This window comes from Sturnus vulgaris, chromosome 3 (assembly GCF_052056855.1).
Source record: "Sturnus vulgaris isolate bStuVul1 chromosome 3, bStuVul1.hap1, whole genome shotgun sequence".
NCBI classification, from domain to species: domain Eukaryota; kingdom Metazoa; phylum Chordata; class Aves; order Passeriformes; family Sturnidae; genus Sturnus; species Sturnus vulgaris.
The window spans coordinates 111,832,937-111,853,480 of record NC_142245.1 but is presented as its reverse complement, the minus strand read 5'-3'; the positions used below and the strand labels follow the sequence as shown (position 1 = coordinate 111,853,480).

At 49.8% G+C, this 20,544-nt stretch overlaps 1 protein-coding gene across 1 annotated transcript; it reads right to left on the bottom strand.

The window, feature by feature from the left end:
* Positions 1–17,089: 17,089 nt before the first annotated feature.
* DEFB125 (defensin beta 125) lies at positions 17,090–19,189 on the bottom strand. Its single transcript, XM_088162553.1, has 2 exons — positions 19,078–19,189; positions 17,090–17,366 (listed from the first exon to the last, which is right to left on the bottom strand). Exons 1-2 carry the CDS (start codon positions 19,136–19,138, stop codon positions 17,245–17,247), a joined length of 183 nt encoding a protein of 60 aa, XP_088018679.1. The 5' UTR covers positions 19,139–19,189; the 3' UTR covers positions 17,090–17,244.
* Positions 19,190–20,544: the final 1,355 nt, after the last annotated feature.

Below are 20,544 nucleotides of genomic sequence, written 5' to 3'. Positions count from 1 at the left end.
TTTATTCTTGGCTTTGTGTCCTTTTTTGAGCATCATCCCTGGAAGTGTCCAAGGCCAGGTTGGACAGGGCTTGGAGCAGCTTGGGATGGTGAAGGTGTCCCTGCCCATGGCAGGGGCATGAAATGAGATGAGCTTTAAAGTTCCTTCCAACCCAAGCATTTCTATGATTCTAAGATTTCTGTGACATGATTTTGAGGAGTCAGTCACAGCTGACTCCTCTCCCTGGCAGCAGCAGAACATCTGTGAGGCCTTGATGGGAATAATGATGGTTATTATGTGGCTGCATCAGCTGCCAAGGTAAAATATTGGCCCAGGGCAACTAAAACAGGATTTTGTGGAGCCATAATGCTGCCTGATAAATCCTTGCTGGAAGGGTGTGAGGTAAGTTTTTTGGGTGCTTTTAGGCACTCAACTTGTTTTTTTTAATGTGTTAAGAAGTTGATAGTTGTCATAAAGTTGTTTTTTGTAGAAGTGCATTAGTTTTAAAGGCAAAAGTAAAGTAAAGCAATGGTAAAAGTAAAAGGTAATGGTAAAAAGTAATGGCAAAATGTAATGGTAAAATGCAATGGTAAAATGTACTAACTCTTTTTAATGTATGTTCTTATATAGCAACTTTTTAACAAGTTAAGATACAAACTCAGACTATTACTTTTTAACTTATTAGAATTCTAGTTTTTTAGTACGCTAGGTTACGTATAAACTATGCACATGGCTTATTTTGTTTTAACTGAAAAATGTAAGTACTATTTTATTATAGTTTTATTATGTTTAAGAGTGTTCTTGGAACTTTAAGGGATTTCTAGTATCTAAGATTATGTTTTTTAAATTTTAGTAGACCGTGTACTATTACTTTGGCATCTGAGACTTTTATTTAATAAAGCACTTTAAACTTATTTTACTTATTTATTTACAATTTCTTTCTTTCTTTCTCTTTCTTTCTTTCTTTCTTTCTTTCTTTCTTTCTTTCTTTCTTTGTTTCTTTCTTTCTTTCTTTCTTTCTTTCTTTCTTTCTTTCTTTCTTTCTTTCTTTCTTTCTTTCTTTCTTTCTTTCTTTCTTTCTTCCTTCCTTTCTTCCTTGTTTCCTTCCTTCCTTCCTTCCTTCCTTCCTTCCTTCCTTCCTTCCTTCCTTCCTTCCTTCCTTCCTTCCTTCCTTCCTTCCTTCCTTCCTTCCTTCCTTCCTTCCTTCCTTCCTTCCTTCCTTCCTTCCTTCCTTCCTTCCTTCCTTCCTTCCTTTCTTTCTTTTACTTACTTACTTACTTACTTACTTCTTTACTTATACTAAAACTTCAACTCCCACCTATGCCTTATGTGTGAGTGGCTTAACATACTTTAATTCTTCTAAAAGCTTTAATTCAATCCCTGCACTTTGATTTCTCTCTGAAGAATTCAGAGAGACTCCTGACTTGCTGACTCCAACAGAAGGGCTGGGCACCAATATAATCCTCACCTCTCCATGGGAGCTGGGACACCCTGAACTCAAATCCTCACCCCTCCCAAGCATTCAGTGTCTGCCAGAGTCACCTCTGGAACACGTGGCCTTAAAAACCTCACTGAAACCTGCCTTGGGTGGGTTGTTGGCTAATTCTGATGGATTTAGGCTTGTCTGGTTGAAATCAGGGTTTGTTGACAGGACTTTTTTCCGTCCAGACAGAAAATGAGCTTTGCTGTCTCGTTGGGCAAGAGAGGCTGTCCTGGCTGGTGGGGACTGTGTGCTCCTGGTGTGCATGGGAGATCATTTAGGGCATCAGGGGCTCTTGGTGTCCTAAACCTCCTGGACACCCATCAGCACCACCTTTAGCCTTGTGTGCTGATGCTGCTTAAGAGACTGAAGGCTTCTTCTAGATCTGGAGGATCCTACAAAATCCTCCCCCCACCCTGCTTTCTGTAAATCTTTCCAAGCAGAGAGCTCCGATTCCCCAAAAATCCGTGCGAACAGGGAACTCCGGTTACACAACCCCTTGGCCGTGGTGACTCAGCAGGGCTGGCTCACGAGGAGCCCTGTGACCGGCCAGCAGGTGACTCAGGAGCAGGTGACATCAGCAAAAAGCTTCTTCCCACCATCGCTGGGGCTCATCCAGCCCAGATCTGGGCGAGCAGAGAGACTCCGAGGGCTGAACTTGCTGGCCCTGGATGGATGTGGGGCGGCAAAGACAGGGATTTTATTTGATCCTGCAAAGTTTATGTCCCTTTGCAGGGTGATAAACTTGATCCTCAGCACCAGCGTAAGGCAGAGTCCTTGTCTTGATTAAACATTAATAGTTTGATGTGTTTTTATTGAGAACCTCTCCTTGGTTCCTGTGCTTCATCCATCGTGTCTTCCTGGGGTGTCTCCCCTCCTAATTCTCCAAGCAAACATGATCAGCTGTGCCCAAGGACATACCCAGCTGCTCTCATCCAAAGGTGGAAAAGATTTTCTTCATATCTGGCACATCAGAGAGATACAGAACAAACTTTTTCTGTGTCTTGTCTGAGACAGAGTTTTGTAGAGCTGTGTGAATGCCACTGCTCAGCATGGCCAGACGTGTCTCCCCACTCTCCCAGGAAGTTTTGGCTGCAGCACTCCTGGAGCCAAAGGTGGAACTTGGTGTTTATCAGAACTGAGTTTTCCTCCATGAATCTGACAGATTTTGGATCTATATTCCATATACTTTCTCTGCCCTGGCAAGGGATTTTGTTTCTCAGCTTTTGGGGCAGCTCCCCAGAGCTGTGTCCCCATCAATGTGGGGCTGGTTGGGGCAGCTGCTCTGGCCCCAGGTAGTGCAGGATCTTCCTTTTGGAAACACCTTAACTCCAGGGCACTTTTGCCATGTGCTTTCCATACAAGATATCATAGAATAATTTAGTTTGGAAAAGCTCTCTGAGACCATCGAGTCCAACCTCTCCCAGCACTGCCAAGGCCACCACTGAGCCATGTCCCCAAATGCTGCATCTACATGGCTTTTAAATCCATCCAAGATGGGCACTCCATCACTGCCTTGGACAGCTGTGCCAGGGTTGGAGAACCCTTTTGGTGAAGAAATTATTCCTAATATCCAATCTAAACCTCTCCAAGTACAACTCGATGTCATTTTCTGTTGTCCTGTCCCTATTCCCTGGAAGCAGATCCTGACCCCCCTGGCTGTCCCCTCCTGTCAGGGAGTTGTGCAGAGCCACAAGGTCCCCCCTGAGCCTCCTTTTCTCCAGGCTGAGCCCCTTTCCCAGCTCCTTCAGCCTCTCCTGGTGCTCCAGCCCCTTCCCCAGCTCTGTTCCCTTCCCTGGACACGCTCCAGCCCCTCAATGTCCCTCCTGTCAGGAGGGTCCCTGAGCTGTCCCCAGCACTGGAGGTGTCCCAGCAGTGCCAGCACAGGGGACAGGCACTGTCCTGGTCCCACTGGACACATCATTGCTGGCACAGCCCAGGTGTCCTTGGCATTGTTGCCCACCTGTGCACACCTGGCTCGCGTCCAGCTGGGTCAGGCATGTTCAGACACTTTGGAGCAGACACTGGGATCTCTACTCCCTTTGTGGTACATGCCTGACTTTGCTCTTGCTGCTGCCATTCCACAGCCTTCAGGGAATTGAGGAGTGGTGGGAAGTGCTCAGGACTCAGCTGCTCTGCCCAGTCACCTGATCCTACCCTTGTTCTTCCACTTCTTGCTGAGGTTGTGCTTTTGAGGCACTCAGCTGCAATCTCTGTCCATCCATCCTGGCTTGTGACGGAAAGTGAGACCTGACTTCCCCTCTGTGCCCCTCTGTGGTCACACACTGCCCAGATGACAGATGTGGGATGAGGACATCTAAGGATGAGGACAGACCTTGTGCTTCAAAGAGAAACCTCCAGCTGGCTCCAGTGGGGAAAATCCACTGAAAAGAAGAAGTGAGAGAGAAATGGGGACAGTGACATGTGAGAATTTGCATCCAAAGCACTTTTCTGTGGGTGTTGCAGAGTGTGTCAGTCCCTTCCAACCAGGGCAACTTTGCCACCCTGGCTTTAATGGAAGAGCTCTGGGAAGAGCATTTTGAGGGAGTGTTTCACAGTTTGTGCTTTCTCTGCAGGCTCAGACATTGGCCATGGCCCAGATCAGAGCCTGAGCTCTTGGCTCCTCCTACACTCACCTGAGCCTTCCTTCCCAACACAGGGCTGGGAAGGTGTTTTCCCAAAATGTCTGGCAAAGGAATGGGGCTGTAATTGCCCTTGTCTATGCCAAGAGAACCCCGGATTCTCATTTGTGTCTTGTGATTTCATCTCTTGATGTCTCCTGCTCACAGCATGAAACACCCATTGTGGGTGGGGGGTTCCTCAGGCCCAAGCATTTATTCTACGTTGTTTTTTGGCTTGGAAAGGTGATACAGGTGTGGAGATTGTATCTGGTACAGGCAGAATCTGGCTTCAGGGAGAGACCAATTTCTCTGCAGAGCCATTTTTGGTTTCCTCTTGGAAAACTGAGGCGGGAAGGCTCCATCCCACAGTGAGCCCAGCTGGAGAAAGCCACAGTGCTGGCCCATGGAGAGCCCTGCTGCAGTGACTTCGTTGTGCTGCTGGCACCCTCTGACTGCCTGCAAAGCCAGAAGAGCTGCTGGCTCCTAGCAGGAAGGGAAACCTCCCAGGATTATTAGGAAAATGCTGTTTTTGGTGCTCCAGTGAAAGGTTATCTCACCAGGCACCGTGCCAGGCTCCCGGTGACGTGGGAGGGTCTGTCACATGCCACCGGCCACTCGGGACCCATTTTCTCCTGGTAACCCTGTTTTCCCTGTTCTCCCTGTTCTCTGCTTTGTTTATACATGAGCCTCAGGGGGGAAATGGAAATAGGAGGAGAGCTGGTGGGACTGGAAATCGGGGTCATTCCTAAGGAGCTGGGGCAGGAAGGGCAAAGTGCTGGGAGGGTTTTCTGATGGTCAGCAGCAAAGGACCTGTGAGATGGGTACCTGGACCTGTTTGGGATGTGGGAGAAGCTTGAAGTACATTGAATTTAGTTTTAATTTAAATTTAATTTATTTAGAAATGTTCAGGATGAGGGAGCCAACAGGGAGTTTCCTGGGGCAGAAGTGACATTCCTGTAAGAAGAGACATTCTGTGCCATTCATCCCAGCAGGATGAACCTCAGAAAGTCTGGGTTTGCTGGAGGAGGCCAGAACAGAGGGAAAACCTGTCTGGTTCAGGCTGCCCTGGTTTTTGATGCCATCTCGTGGTCCGGGAAGGTTTTACAGAGGGATGTCTGGAGAATATTTCTTTGGCTGAGCAGAAGATTGCAGAGCTGGGCAGCTCCTGCTGTCACATCTCTGGCAGAATCACTAAATCTGCCCCTGACCCTGCCACTTTGAACAAGTCTCATTCCTAGAGGATGGTTTCCGTCACCTCATCCCACATCTGTTTGGGAATTGCCATCCTGAATACCCATGGGAGCTGGGCTGTCTCATCCTGTCTCATTTTAAGCTCTGAAGCCTGGAGCTCTGGAGCCAGGCTGGGAGAGCTGGGGGTGCTCACCTGGAGAAGAGAAGGATCCAGGGAGAGCTCAGAGCCCCTTGCAGAGCCTCAAGGGGCTCCAGGAGAGCTGGAGAGGGACTGGGGACAAGGGATGGAGGGACAGGACACAGGGAATGGCTTCCACTGCCAGAGGACAGGGATGGATGGGATATTGGGAAGGAATTGTTCCCTGTCAGAGTGGTGACAGGTTGTCCAGAGAAGCATCCCAGCACAAAAAAATAAAACACATTCAGAGCCCAGAATGCCAGGGGTGTGTGCTCCAGGAATGAAGAGGAAGTTGAGCACCATAAAACCTCTATGCCTGAGGGGTTTGATCCTCTCTGCAAGCCTGGTTGCCCAAGAGCTGTGTGTGCTCACCACGGGCTGTGGCGTGGAGCAGGAACCTCTTGCACAGATTGCTCAACATCTGCAGCTGCAGGGATTTGAGGGAGCGCCTCCAGGCTGGCACGGGCAAGGCTTCCAGCTGCAAACAGATCTTCTCAGGGGGTGCAGAAAAGTGAGGAGCAAACACTGTTCTGTCTCACTGTGGAGGTTTGGGAGAGGTTTTGTGTGTTCTCCTCCTCTGGTCTCACTGCTACAGGGGAGTGTGGGGGGTGACAAAGCTTTTTTAGGTACTCAAATGCACTGATTTCACTTGTATGTGTCAGAATTCCCAGTTTAGAGTGACAATCCCTGTGGGTTCAGAGAGACAGGGTGCAAAAAAAAAATTGATTTGAACATTTCCTGGGTAGAAAAAAGTGGCAGCATCTCTCCCTGGAAATCTCTGTTTGGAGATGAGGATTGTGAAGTTTTGAGAGGGGAGCAGGTCCCCAGAACAAGGACAAGCACAGAGGTGCAAAAGACTTATAAATTATCTGTAAAGCATGAGGAATTCACCAGCTGAAGAGCAGCCTCCCAGGTTTACACCGGAATTATCCCAAGGGGGATGTAAGACCATCTCAAAACAGCCACATGAGGCTGGAGCTGGCTCCAGGTTTTCTCCTATGGCTGATCTCCAAGGTGGCTCCACCCCTGCTGCCTCTCCAAGCACTTTCCAACCAGCCAAATCATTCTGATAAATATAGCAAGAGGAAGGCAGCAGGTTTGGCTGCGGGCAAGTGGAGGGAACTGGCTCTGAGTCAGCTCTGTGCTCATTGCAACAGAGTCACGTGTAAGGGTTTAAACCAAGACCTAAGTGTAAAGTTATGCTGTCCTGGGACTTTGGAGAGGTCTTGGGGTTTGGAGGGGAAGTTGGCAGCTCGGTGTTTTTCTCAGCTGATGGGGTAACAAGTCAGCTGGACTGGAATGGGCTTTTTTTAGTTTTGAGGTGACTCTTCTCTCCAGGGAACGGGGTGGCAGATGTCCCAACACACAGCTGTGGTGCACAGTCATGGAACCAGGAATTATTTGAATGAATTTAATGGAATGGAATGGAACAGAATGGAATGGAATGGAATGGAATGGAATGGAATGGAATGGAATGGAATGGAATGGAATGGAATGGAATGGAATGGAACAGAATGGAATGAAATGGAATAGACTAGACTAGAATAGAATAGACTAGAATAGAATAGACTAGACTAGACTAGACTAGACTAGTATAGAATAGAATAGAATGGAATGGAATAGAATAGAATAGAATAGAATAGAATAGAATAGAATAGAATAGAATAGAATAGAATGTCACTATCTACAGCTGTGCCTGTGCTGAAGGAGTAGCTGTGATCTTCATTTCCCTCCTACCCTCCATTATTCCTCAATATTCCTCTTTCAGGGTCTTTTATTTATCTGCCAAGGCATAGTTTTGACTACAGCAGGTTCCTGGCATGGGCAAAGAGGTGGTGACTTCTGGCTGCAGCCTTCACTGTGCCAAGTCCCCATGTCACCTGCCTTGGGATGGACCTCAGGGTCTGAGGGCTGACAAAACGCTATGGGCTCTCCTAAGAGGGGCCTTGCTGCATTTTCCAGGCATCTGCAGCCTCTCCAAGGACTTGTACCTGGAAATCTCTGTTTGCTGGTGCTTGCAAGGGCCAAGAACTCCTGAGACTGCTCCACTAAGGGTGGACATCACCCATGGAAGTCCCCACACTGCAGGCAGCTGCCCCATGGGATGGGCTGTGACACCAAGTGCCTGTATGTCCCATCTGAGGGGTAAAGGGTGGCCCTGAGTCTTTCCAACACCAGGCACAGCCAGGTCCAAACCCTGAACTGGCACTCGCCCAAGGCAACAAACACCACAAAGAGAGGGGATCCTCTCCTGGGAATTGCTGTGACAGGGCTCAGCTCTCCCAGCATTGTCTCCCCATGGCCTTGAGCATCTCCCTCGCTGCCCTGGTGCTGAGCTGCACGTTCCAAGGTGAGCGAGGCTGAACAAACAATTGCCCCCCAAAACGACACTGGCGCCTGCTGGGGAGGCCCAGACTGATGTTTGTGCCAGAAGACTCACAAACATCTCAGCTGAACTGCCCTGACCTCCTCCTCCTTCCCCCTTTTTTCTGCTTATCTCTGCATCCCTGGGGTAACCCAGAGCAGAGATATTCCGGGAGCCCAGGGCTGCTGTTTCCTCCCTCGGCACAGGGTCAGCACCGCCACCCTGTCCTGGCAGGACCCCACGGGATGCCCGTGCTCCCCTGGGATGCTCGGGGCTATCTCTGGCAGGACATCAGCCAGAGGAGGAGGAAACTCTTCGACAGGAGCCCATGGTCCAGGAGCCAGGCAGGCTGGAGGGTGCTGAGCAAGGAAGAAAAACAGGAAAGTGGCGGCAGATAAGGAAAAAGGAGCTGGAAGAGGAATATTGAGGAATAATGGAGGGTAAGAGGGAAATGAAGATCACAGCAGACGTCGTGCCGCGGGAGGAAGCTGCTGGAAGAAAAGCAGCACAGAAATATCCTTCTCATTGTGCTGGGAAATGGGTCTCAGCCTCACAGCACAGGGATGCTCAGCAGGTCTGTGTGCAGGGGTTCTCACACACCCACTGGCTGGGAAACTCCAAAACAGCCCCGTGCAAAAATGGTAATCAGCTCCCTGTGAAGACTGCTAATTAATCTGTTAGTGGCCTGTTTCCCATTGTTGTGAGAGGGAGCCTGGTGCATGCTGTCCCTAAAGAGGGACAATCCTAGGGACAGGGACAGTCCTGGAGGCTGGATGGGGCTCTGAGCAGCCTGGTCTAGTGGAAGGTGTCCCTGTCCATGGCAGGGGTTTGGAACCAGATCATCTTTAAGGTCCTCCCAACCCAACCCATTCCATGGCTCCATGATTCCATGTTTCTATGACTCGGTGTGAACCAGTCCCTTGGATCCTGCTGGGGTGAAACAAACCAGAGACAAGGGCTTGTGTCCATATCCCAGGTGTGTCCTGCCTCGGGTTCCCTGTGCAGGTGTCCTGCTATTTAATCTTAATGTGGCAGAGCACAACAACTGCATTTCCTGCTGGCTTTTGCAGACACCACCACTTTCTGCTGATCCCTCAGGCATTGATTACGTCTGTGTTCTCACCTTGGAGCAGGTCACACTTGTGGCACATGGAAATCTTGTCATTACTCCAAGACACTGCCTTTCTTCTACATTTACATGGATAAAACCCCAATCCAGATCCATCCTGATCACGGCCATAACCTGTGCAGGAACCCTCCCCAAAACACAGATGGGTGCACTGGAGGCACATCTAACCTGGTGTTCCTTCAGAATCATTTTCTGGGACCTCTTCCCTACAGAAGCCTGTTGGGAATGTTCTGATGGACAAACTGTGCCGAGGGCTTGTTTAGCTCTGTGCCCACTGGTCAGTGTGAAAAGCCAAGAGTGACTCATTTAAAAGTGCAGACAAATTTAATTCCCTCCTGGATGGGAAGGATTATCCCTGTCTTGCCAAGGTAACTTGCCAGCAGTGAGGGTCTGGTAGGTGATAATCCCAGAAGGGAAGAGGTCAATCCTTCAGATACAGCAGAGGTTGAGGTGTGCCCTGGGATGAGATGGGATGCAGAACACCCAGCTCAGCTGCCAGTGGTCAGGGGTGTGAGCAGAGCAGCAGAATCATCCCAGTGACCTGATCCAGGAGCCATCACTGACAGTGCTGGGGATGGAAACTGAAATTCCAGCCTCAGAGTCACAGCCACGAGCACACAGAGACCTTGGCCAGGATATGGTTGGTGACACATCCTGAACATGAGATGGGATATGAGAAAGTGGAGCCTAGGACAACCGTGATACAAAACTGCAAATAATTAGGGAAAAAATGAAGGGCTCAGTGAGTGGTTTGTGCATGGGCTGCAGAGAAGAGCAGCCCCTCTTTCCCTCTCCAACATAAAAAGAATGAAGAGAGAAATATACATTGAATCCAGCTTTGGGGTCACCAGCACAGGAGAGACCTGGACCTGCTGGAGAGAGTCCAGAGGAAATAATGGAGATTCTCCAGGGCCTGGAGCCCCTCTGCTCTGGAGCCAGGCTGGGAGAGCTGGGGGTGCTCACCTGGAGAAGAGAAGGATCCAGGGAGAGCTCAGAGCCCCTTGCAGAGCCTAAAGGGGCTCCAGGAGAGCTGGAGAGGGACTGGGGACAAGGGATGGAGGGACAGGACACAGGGAATGGCTTCCCACTGCCAGAGGGCAGGGATGGATGGGATATTAGGAAGGAATTGTTCCCTGGGAAGGTGGTGAGGCCCTGGCACAGGGTGCCCAGAGAAGCTGTGGCTGCCCCTGGATCCCTGGAAGTGTCCAAGGCCAGGCTGGATGGGGCTTGGAGCAACCTGGGATAGTGGAAGGTGTCCCTGCCCATGGCGGGAGGTGGGACTGTGTGAGCTTTAAGGTCATTCCAACCCAAACCATTCCACCCTGAAAAAGCTGATTTGAACAGAACCTGACCTTGAATACTCTCAGCCATGGGGCAGCCACGGCAACCTGTTCCAGGGCCTCACCACCTGCATTGCAAAAACTTTTTCTTATATCTAATCTTAATTGACTACCCTTTAGTTTAAAACCATCACCCCTTGTCCTGTTACAGCAGGCCCTGCTAAAAAGCTTGTCCCCATCTTTTTTTGCACCATCTTCATCCACAAACCTCATTTTTTGGTCTAAGACTGGTAAGAGAGTCACTGCTGCAGCTCTTCCATGAGAAACCCACTCATCTCTGTCCCATGCCCAAGTTGAAGAGGGTCTCTGCACATATTTTGGGATCCAGTTTTACCTCAGGAATGTCCAGCTGGTGACTGACAATGGCTGGTGGGATGACTCCCCATCTCTGAAGGCATTTTTGCAGTATTTCACCACGTGACTCTGGTGAGTGACAGGGCTGCTGTGGGGGCTGATAACTGGATTAACTCGAGCCAGAATTGCTTCTGCCTACACTCAGCAGGACCTCGGATCATCCCCCACCGTGTCAGCTCACAGAATCCAAAAGCCCCTTTTCCAGCCTGTGCTTAACCCACCGCAGTCTGTCACCCCCCGGGGACCCTGCTAACGAACTGTGCTTGAAGAGCAGCATCTCCCAGCAGATTGCAGCTCCCAGAGCAGCATCTCCCAGCAGATTGCAGCTCCTGAGGGAACAGGCAGCCCAGGAGCGACGATGCTGATGGTGAAACTTTCCATTAATCACAGGAACACAGCTGCCACCTCCCCAAACCAGCTACCAGAACTAATCACAGCCCCAAGTAGACAAAACATCCTCATTTTCCCCCTCCCATGTGTTTTCTCTCCATGTGCTCTGTGTCAGGAGTTGTCTGGTGCTCAGATAGGGCTGCCCCTGGGCCGTGGATCATATATTGAAGGATTGTGTTGTCATCCAGCCTCATCCTTGGAAACATCAGCCTGTGGAGTCCATAATACAAATCCTTAACTGTTCATGGTGCAGAGTCCATCGTGCAGATCCTAACAGGCATATCCATAACTCCTCCTTGGGGAGATAAAGTTCCTATGCCAGCAAGGGGGACCTCAGCTTCACCTTTGCTTCCAGAGCTGGTTCCTTTGGGAAATCACCTCCCCATGGTCTCAAGACAGCACTGCCAGACTCCTCACCTTGAAGCAAAACCAAGGCAGCATCTTCTTGGGCTTTCCTTGAGAGCAGCACCCTAGAGGGAGGGATTATTTAATTTCTGTTTTTCATCCCAGCAACTGCATTTCATTTGAAGTGGCTGCTATGGGCCAAGCAGACATCCAGAGCTCTGGGAGAAAAAGAGCTAATGGCAAACTTGAGATATGCATGAACTTGGAACAAACGTAGTAATTTCCAGAGCAAATGTACAGAGCCTTTGAAATTAGGAAGAAATTCTTTACTGTAGGGGTGATGATGTTGCCCAGGGGAGCTGTGGACTCCCTATCCCTGGAAGTGTCCAAGGCCAAGCTGGATGAGGCTTGAAGAAACCTTGGGTAGTGGAAGGTGTCCCTGGCCATGGAGGGAGGTGGAATAAGATGGACTTTCAGGTCTCTTCCAAACCAAAGCATGCCATGATTCTGTGAAATCACATTTGTATTTTTAGCTTGTCCTGCAGACCTCACTGGGATGTGTTGCTATTGCAAGTGCTGCCAGCTCCACATCTCTATCACCAAGTTTTATAGTTCCCTAAAATCTTCCCATCACCCAGCTGCTCCTGCAGCACAAACTTCGCTGTTTCTTGGTGCCTCAGGACCCTGGCATCAGGTCCTCCAGGCTGGGGATGAACTTCCAGTCTTAAAGAATCATTCCCTATTTCTGCTCCCTCCATCTCCTCCAGATGAAGACTGGGAAGGGCAGGCTTCAGGTTCTACTCTACAAACCTGGGCTGTAGGCCCAGAGCTTGAGAAAGTGGCAACAGCAGAAACCCAGTGAGATGCAGCACACAGTTCACCACCACAGATGCAGTGCTGGGGTCCCAGTAGCTCTGTTGTGGTCTGCTACAGCTGAGTTATTTTCCACATTAATGTCTTTCCTGCTGGCTGGAGCTTCCCCCTGCCCTGGGAAGGATCTGCCTGACCCCAAGGAGGGGGTCAGACCCCTTGGGGTCCTGCTAGCCCAGCCAACATCCTTGCAGAAGCTCTCCTCGTTTGTACATACACCCATATGAATTAAGAGATGTGTTTGCAGGAAGGGTGTTTTCGGATTTTACCCAAGGAATTTAGGACTGGCTCTACTGGGTCAGGAAGCCTTGGGTCTGACACATCTGCTTTGACAACACATTGCTCCAAAACCCTCTTTTTCCTCTCCTTCTTCCATAGATGTGGGATCATGGGGTGGGTGGAGGATGGGCTGGATGATGGGCTGGATGGGGTTTCATGCCCATGCACCTCCCCTCCTTCCCTCCTCCTCCTCCCATCACCCTCTCCAACCCCTTCCACTCTTCTCATCCATGATAAACTCGCTGATGGAAAAAATGTTGTCACACATATCTCACTTCCAGTGTGTGGGAGTCGCTGATAACGGCACAAAGATCTGGACAATAAAGACTCCTGACAGCTTTCATGTCCATCCTAGGCACGGGGGATAGTCCTGGAAGAATTTGTGGGATTTGGGGAAGGGTCCTGCAAGCTGTGGTCCTGGGAAGGAGGTGGAGAGGAGAAAGGGCTCATCCATCCTCCTCATTTGGGGTGCAAAGCCATTCCCCTGCACATACCCCGAATTCCACCCTGCCCTGGGGCATTTCCAAACTGAGAGCCACAAGGTTTTGGCTTCTCTGTTGTGCTGGGGAGCAGCCCAGCAGCTGCTCACCACGGTGTTTGTTTTGGAGCTTCCCCATCCCTCCGTGGGGAGAGGGGGCTGTGCTGCTCCAGTGCTGCCTCCCTTCCACGTGGAGCTGCTGAAAGAGCCCGGAGCAGCTCGCCAGAGGGGTGAAGTCATTTATTTATGCCTAGGAAAAACGTGGACTTTATTACACAGCCTCTGAGATGCTGGGGCTGAGCCACTGCCAGGCTTTTGTGCTGATGTGGAGAGCAGAGGTCAGCACAGGGCAGTGCCAGTGGCCACGTTTCTTCCTATCCCTTATCAGGATGTACGAACAGGGCACCAGTTTATTCATGGGAAAATAAAAAAAGTGCCAGGGTTTGGCTGGCAGAGGTTCATTTGACACAGAATCACACAATCATTTAGTTGGAAAGGACTTCCAAGACCATTGAGTCCAGCCTGTGACTGATCCCCACCTTGTCACCAGCCCAGAGCACTGAGTGCCACATGCAGTCATTCCTTGGACACCTCCAGGGATGGGCACTCCAAACCTCCCTGGGCAGCCCCTTCCCATGCCTGACCACCCTTTCCATGGAGAAATTCCTCCTGGTGTCCAACCTGAACCTTCCCTGCACAGCCTGAGGCCATTCCCTCTGATTTTATAGCACTTCTAGTTTTTCAGTATCTATTTTCTCACTCTAGTTGCAACAACTGAGAATGACTTTTGCAGAAAACCTTATTTACTCCAAGCAAAAGAAAATCAGTTTTATAAATTTTCCAGCTGGATGGAGACCTACCAGTTATTTAGATTTCTGTCCTAATCCTCAGGGGCTGCAGATCCTCTCCCCAAATTCTCTCTTTCCCTCCAGAGCACTGGTCTCCAAAGTAAGCACGATGATCCATCAGAATGGGGGAAAAACGTTATTTCTAACATTAATAAATAACACAAAATAAAATTTATTTTAAGATTACTGCCACTGCTGTAGGGAACTGTCTCTCTCCTTGGACTCCCATGTCCCACAAGGAGAAAGGAAAGGAAAGGAAAGGAAAGGAAAGGAAAGGAAAGGAAAGGAAAGGAAAGGAAAGGAAAGGAAAGGAAAGGAAAGGAAAGGAAAGGAAAGGAAAGGAAAGGAAAGGAAAGGAAAGGAAAGGAAAGGAAAGGAAAGGAAAGGAAAGGAAAGGAAAGGAAAGGAAAGGAAAGGAAAGGAAAGGAAAGGAAAGGAAAGGAAAGGAAAGGAAAGGAAAGGAAAGGAAAGGAAAGGAAAGGAAAGGAAAGGAAAGGAAAGGAAAGGAAAGGAAAGGAAAGGAAAGGAAAGGAAAGGAAAGGAAAGGAAAGGAAAGGAAAGGAAAGGAAAGGAAAGGAAAGGAAAGGAAAGGAAAAAGAAGAGAAAAGAAAAGAAAAGAAAAGAAAAGAAAAGAAAAGAAAAGAAAAGAAAAGAAAAGAAAAGAAAAGAAAAGAAAAGAAAAGAAAAGAAAAGAAAAGAAAAGAAAAGAAAAGAAAAGAAAAGAAAAGAAAAGAAAAGAAAAGAAAAGGAGACTTTTTCCTTCTGCAGGAGAGAGGAAGCCAAGTTTCCCTGGATTTAGCCAAAAATATTTCAAACTTTTCTGATCAAACCACCTTTCTGGGGGAGAGAAGAAGGGGTGGTGTTAACATAAATTTTACATAGAATGAAGGTTTTCCATTCCACCTTGAAGAAAGTTGCCAAAACAAGAGGAGGGCACAGCGGTCCATCCCAAAAACATTTCTATGGTTTGTACCCACTCTGGTGACCAACCCAAGAAAAACCAAACCTGCAGAACAGAGCGCTTGTTTCTGTTCGGGTCTCTGCCTGAGAGCACTCCCGAACCCGAGCTTTCGGTATGGGACAAAATAATTTATCTCCCTCCATCTGCCCTGACCTTCTCCTTTGATGGCAAAGGAGCATCTTCAAACCTTTTTCAGACGGATTTTCCAGGCTGTCTGCCTGGGCTATGAGAGGTTAAACCTTCCCAGGAGCAGACCTGGGTGACAGCATCGCCCTTGACTCGGGCTTTGGCACCGAGGCGCTTTCCCCTTCTCCGGCGGCTGATAGCCGGCTCCATCCTGCTGGGAGCGATTTCCCTGCTGCCAGCGAGCTCAGACACACACACAGACACATCCCTGTGCACACCCTGTGCTCGCATTCAGGGGCTCCCCACCTCCTTTCCCTCGCAGCTCCGGCATCCCGGCCCCGGGATGTCATCCTGTCATCCTGCCCGTGATAAGGAGCAGGGGTGGCTGCCAGAGGAAGGCTCCCAGTTGCTCCCAGGCGCCAGGCTGGGTAGAGGCAGACGTGTCCAACCCTCTGAAGGGCCTAAAAACAGATGACATCACCCCCTCACCGTGTCCATCCTCCCCCCAAAATCCCTATCAGCCCCACGGAGGGGCTGCGCTTGGAGGAGTGAGGAGGAAGAGGGAAGGCAAGGGGGAGGAGGCCGGGGAAAAGGAGGGAAGGCAAAAGGCTGGAGCTGGAAGTTGGTTACTTTGGCAAAAAGACAAAAGTTCTGCGAAACTTCACCGGCAGACTTCAAAAAGGTGGAAAAACTGGAGGCTCAGTTCTGGCAGGTCCTGTTATCAAGGGGAGCCTTATCTCTCGATGGGGATGATGGCTCATACGAGCCACAGTGGCTGCTAACCTCTGGCTGAGCTCTCCGAGGTCCCTGAAGAGCCAGGCTGTCACTCAGAGGAGAGGGGAATCATCCAGGAGAGGGGACTGCATGGAGGCATTCCCACCGTGTGTGCAGCCTGCAGAGCCACACCAGCAAAGGTGGGATATCCCAGCATGGAGCCCTCACTGCTTCAATTCATGGTGGTAGGAGGAGTGAGGGGACCTTTCCCTGCTCACAGTCCAGCCAGAGATGGGTCAGATCTCCACTGGCTGGCACGGTTGGGTCACTGGTTTTACTGGTTTCCCCCAGGGCAATGCTGGTGCCTTTGGGATGGATAGCACAGTGGGTTTAGGTTGAAGCCAGGAGTAAAGCTGGGGGTTTTAGGGTGGGAATTTTGCCCACCTCATTTCTTCCATGTCCTACTACCACACTGGGTGTTTTCCAGAGAGAAATCTTCCAGCTTTTCTCTTGAGGAGGTTTTCATACCCTTTCAAGCCATCTCTCTACTCACAGCTCCAAGACATCTCTATTCCTGCTCCTTTCCACCTCACCACCTCCAAGGTGAGGATTTGCTTTGGAAGTTCTGCACACCAGAATTCCCCTTCCTTCAGTAAACAGCAATCCACACCCAGCAACTCCTCTCTGGTGAGGAGTGGAAGTGAACTTGGTCTTGGCTCATTCCCACTCATAATTCTACTCTGTAAATCAGCTAGTGCAGGACAAGGGGCAGTGATACCCCTCGGATGATATTGGGATAGTATTTGGAATAACTTGCACTATGGAATTAAGATTTCACCTGGCAATTGCTCCATGCAGGAGCAGGGCAGATGCAGAACCCACCACAATCCTTGTGAGACCGGGTGAATTGTTTGTTTTCCTCACAGGGATTTCTCAGCCTTACCCACCTTTACCTCCTCACAGAGGTGGATCACAGAATCATGGAATGGTTTGAGTTAGAAGGAAGCTTTAAGGGTCACCTAGTCCAGCACTCCTGCAATGAGCAGGGACATCCTCAAGGAGATCAGGTTGGATAACCTGAGTCACCCACCCAGGTTCACCTTGTTGCTATGGGAGAGGAACTCCTGGAGGGAAAATCATACCTCTGTCTTGGATCCATCCCCTTGCAGAGGATGAATCCTGCCATGGCCTCTTCTGAACAGAGCTAGAAATTGAGGTTGTTGAAGGCAGTGACTGAGACAGAGGTGGAGGGGTGCGTTCAAGGACCAGCCCAGCAGATCCCTTTATTGCTGCCACTCTGGAAGGGCACCCCTCACTCCTATACCACATCTGCCACCTCTGTGCAGGTGATTTGGATCCCCCAGTGCACCTCCAGCACCATCAACCCCCAAGTTCCAGGCAGGATGCTCCATCTGAGAGGGAAGCACTCCGGACCCAGCAGGACATAGAAACCCAAGAGGTTTATTGGCGGCCGACAAACCCAGCTACAAGCGGAGGCACGGGGGTGTTTGAGGGCAGGCTCTGTGTACAGTTCCGGCTGCAGGAGCACTGGGCTGGCTCTCCTGGGGCTGTCACATCACTTTGGGGTGGCTGCTGTCACCGGCAGCAGCGCAGGCGGCCGTTGCTGCAGCTCCCTTCCCAGCGCTCCGTGTGGAAGCAGAGCCTCCGGCAGTGGCCACGGTTGCTTCTGCACTGCTGGCTGTCTGAAAGGCCTCTGGCTGCTGGGGAAAGAGGACAGGCAACCTGGTTAGGAGAGCTGGAACCTACTCAGAGCCCCCAAAACCTGCTGGGAATTCCACTGGTGTTGGTGGCCGGGCAATGGGATGTTCTCAGTCTGGCAGCAGGGAGATTCAGCTGGTTCCATGGTGAGGATCAGATGTGCTCGGGGGGAGCTTCTCCATCCAGAAAGCACTGGGAGCCTCCTAAGGACTGGCCTGGGTGAGACAGCCAGGTTTGGGTTGGCTGTGTTAAGTTAGATGATTTAGGTGAGATGGGAGAGTATCAAAAGACAGAGAAGTGCCTTTTAGAACAGGCGTTTCACTTCTTGGTTTGTTCGGAGATTTTTTGGCTTCTTGGTGTTTTGGGGTTTTTGTTTGCTCGAGTTTTTCAAACCTTTTGCTGTTTTGATTGAAAGGGCATGAGAAGCATCTCTTTAGACACAGTAGAAATATCAAGTTTGGGGGTTCTGGGGGGGTACACCACCAGTGCAGTGGGCAAACCCTTCTCTCTCCCTTGGTTGTCCCTAGGACTTCAGTTAAATAAGTAAGAGCATAAATAGCTGAAGCAAATAAATCTCCTCTTCTTGGTTATCAGGTTTGCCTTCTGTGATGTCACCAAAGTCCTGCTAACATCATGGTGACCTCACACCTGAATGAAACCTGAATCTCTGACATATGTATATAAGCAGTCAGTGAAAATGCCAAGCCAAGGAACATTTTTCTATCAAACCAGAATCTCAGAAGAAAGCAGACAAAAAAAGGTAAATTATCTGCCTTTCCTCTGTCTTTTTTCCCCCAAAAGATGGTTTTGATTTTAGAAAATCAAGGATACACAGAATGATTTGAGTTGGAATGGACATTAAAGACCATCTACTTCCAGTCTTCTGCCATGGCAGGGACACCTTCCACTATCCCAGGTTGCTCCAAGCCCTGTCCAACCTGACCTTGGACACTGCCAGGGATGGAGAGCCCACAGCCTTTTTGGGCAACCTGTGCCAGGGCCTCCCCACCTTCCCAGGGAACAATTCCTTCCCAATATCCCATCCATCCCTGCCCTGTGGCAGTGGGAAGCCATTCCCTGTGTCCTGTCCCTCCATCCCTTGTCCCCAGTCCCTCTCCAGCTCTCCTGGAGCCCCTTTAGGCTCTGCAAGGGGCTCTGAGCTCTCCCTGGATCCTTCTCTTCTCCAGGTGAGCACCCCCAGCTCTCCCAGCCTGGCTCCAGCCCTTGGAGCATCTCCATGGCCTCCTCTGGATTTGCTCCATCAGCTTCTGATGGTGGGGATCCCAAAGCTGGAGGCAGCTCTGCAGGTGGGATCTTACCAGAGCAGACCAGAGGGTGAAAATCACCTTCCTCAACCTTCTTGTCACTCCTGCATCTGCCACATCTGTATTCCACTCATGGAGAATGTAATGGGATTCTCCTTGTTTTGTGGAGGATGAGGCTTTTATCCTGGAGCAAAGCTCAGGCTTAGGCTCAGCATTTCTGGGTGAGTTTTGAGGGCGCAGAGAGGAGGGGATGCACAACCTATGAACTCAGCACAGCTTCATCCAGGGACTTCATGGAGACAATCTCAGGAGAAATTTTGCCCTTGGAAGCACGAGTGAGGTCAGCCTTGGCTTGAGGGCTTTGTCCTCTTCTACCTCAGAGTAGGAACCTGCCTTTTCTCTCTCCACAGTCCTGCGGGAAGCCCTGTGAGAATTTTGTCCTTACCCGGAGTGCCCTGGAGGAGGAGGATGACAAGGACTGCAAAGAGCAGCTGGAGAACCCTCATGGCTCGCTGTGGGTGGAGGTTCCACCCCGAGGAGGAGTGAAGGGCACTAAAGGGAGGAACAAGAGGGAAATCCTGGATTTATAGTGGCCAGGGGGGGTTGTGTAATTTTCCTGGACTGGAGGGAACTTTGTCAATCTCAGGTGCATTTCAACACGACAGCAAACAGTTGCACGGGGTGTGCTTGTTCTCAGTCAAACCGTGTTACAGACAAAAAGTATAAAGGGGAAATAAAGGGGAAAAAATAGAAGGAAAAAACACCAAAAAGGGGGGGAAAAATCCGGATTTTGTTGACAATTACACTGAGCACTAGGGAGTCTGCTACTGCTTGCTGCTGGAGACAGGATGTTGGGACTGACCCAGTCTGGCTCTGTGTTTGAAGGCTCGAGCATGTGATGTTAAAATCTCGTCCAAGTGTTGGGTTTTGCAGCATCAAAGTGTTGGGTTTTGTTTTGTTTTTTTTTTTTTTTTATTTCCAGCTCTCACTCTCTGTGTTTAGCATTGACGCTGTCAAGCATGAAAAAATCCAGTCTCCCCCTCAGCACTCCCCAACACAAAAAGCTGGCCTGAAAATAATGGGATCCTTAAAAAAATCATAGGTCTGCTTCAATTTCCCAACTTCCAGGCTGCAGAGAGGATGCTTGCCAAGGTTTTGTTTACAACTGCCAAGAAAAAATTTAATATTTTATTCATTTATGTACTTATTCAATGGGAAAGCTGGGATACCTCCCTGCAATATTCCGTGGTGTTAGGAAAGCTGGTGGATTACAGCTTTCCCAGGGATCCTGGCAGTCTCTTGGGTTTGTACCAGTTCTCCAGGTCAGTTCCAGGAAATCAACCGAGGTGAGACCTGAGTTTCAACTTGGGAAAACAACACAAAGCAAACAATGAGCAGGAATGTCCCCAGTCAACAACAAATGGAGGAGGACAAAATAGAAACTTTATAAAGGTCTTTTTTACAGTGATGATGCAGCAGAGGCCATCACCAAGTCTCCCATTTTCCCTTCAGAAGTCACCTCAATGGATTTTTCTTTGCAGGCTGGATGCCAGAGAGTGCTGGAAAATGCAAGCCCCATGTCCTTCAGGCTGCTTGAACAGAACAAGGATCACCTTCATCAAACAGTGCAGATAAAGGGGCCTTCACCAGTCGGACTTTGGAGTAGGGGACACTGAGGTCTCCACCAGGGTGTCCTGAAAACCAGCCATGCACAGCCTGGGAAGGGAGATGGGTCTGGAAACCCCCCTCTGGGGGAGAGCTGGAGACAAGGATGTGTGTGAGCCTCTGGAAAAGTGTTGGTGCTCTGCCCTTCTGCTTGGGTGGAAGACAATAACACACCTTGTACCTCTGAGGATTGGCATCTCCAGTGTGACAGATGGTGCAGTGGGATTTTGTGGAACTATGGAATCAT

Coding starts and splice junctions, on each gene's coding strand:
- DEFB125 (XM_088162553.1), bottom strand. CDS start 19,138: ATGAGGGTTCTCCAGCTGCTCTTTGCAGTCCTTGTCATCCTCCTCCTC. Junction 17,367..19,077: donor CCTCCTCCAGGGCACTCCGG/GTAAGGACAAAA, acceptor TTTCCCCAGCAG/CCAGAGGCCTTTCAGACAGC.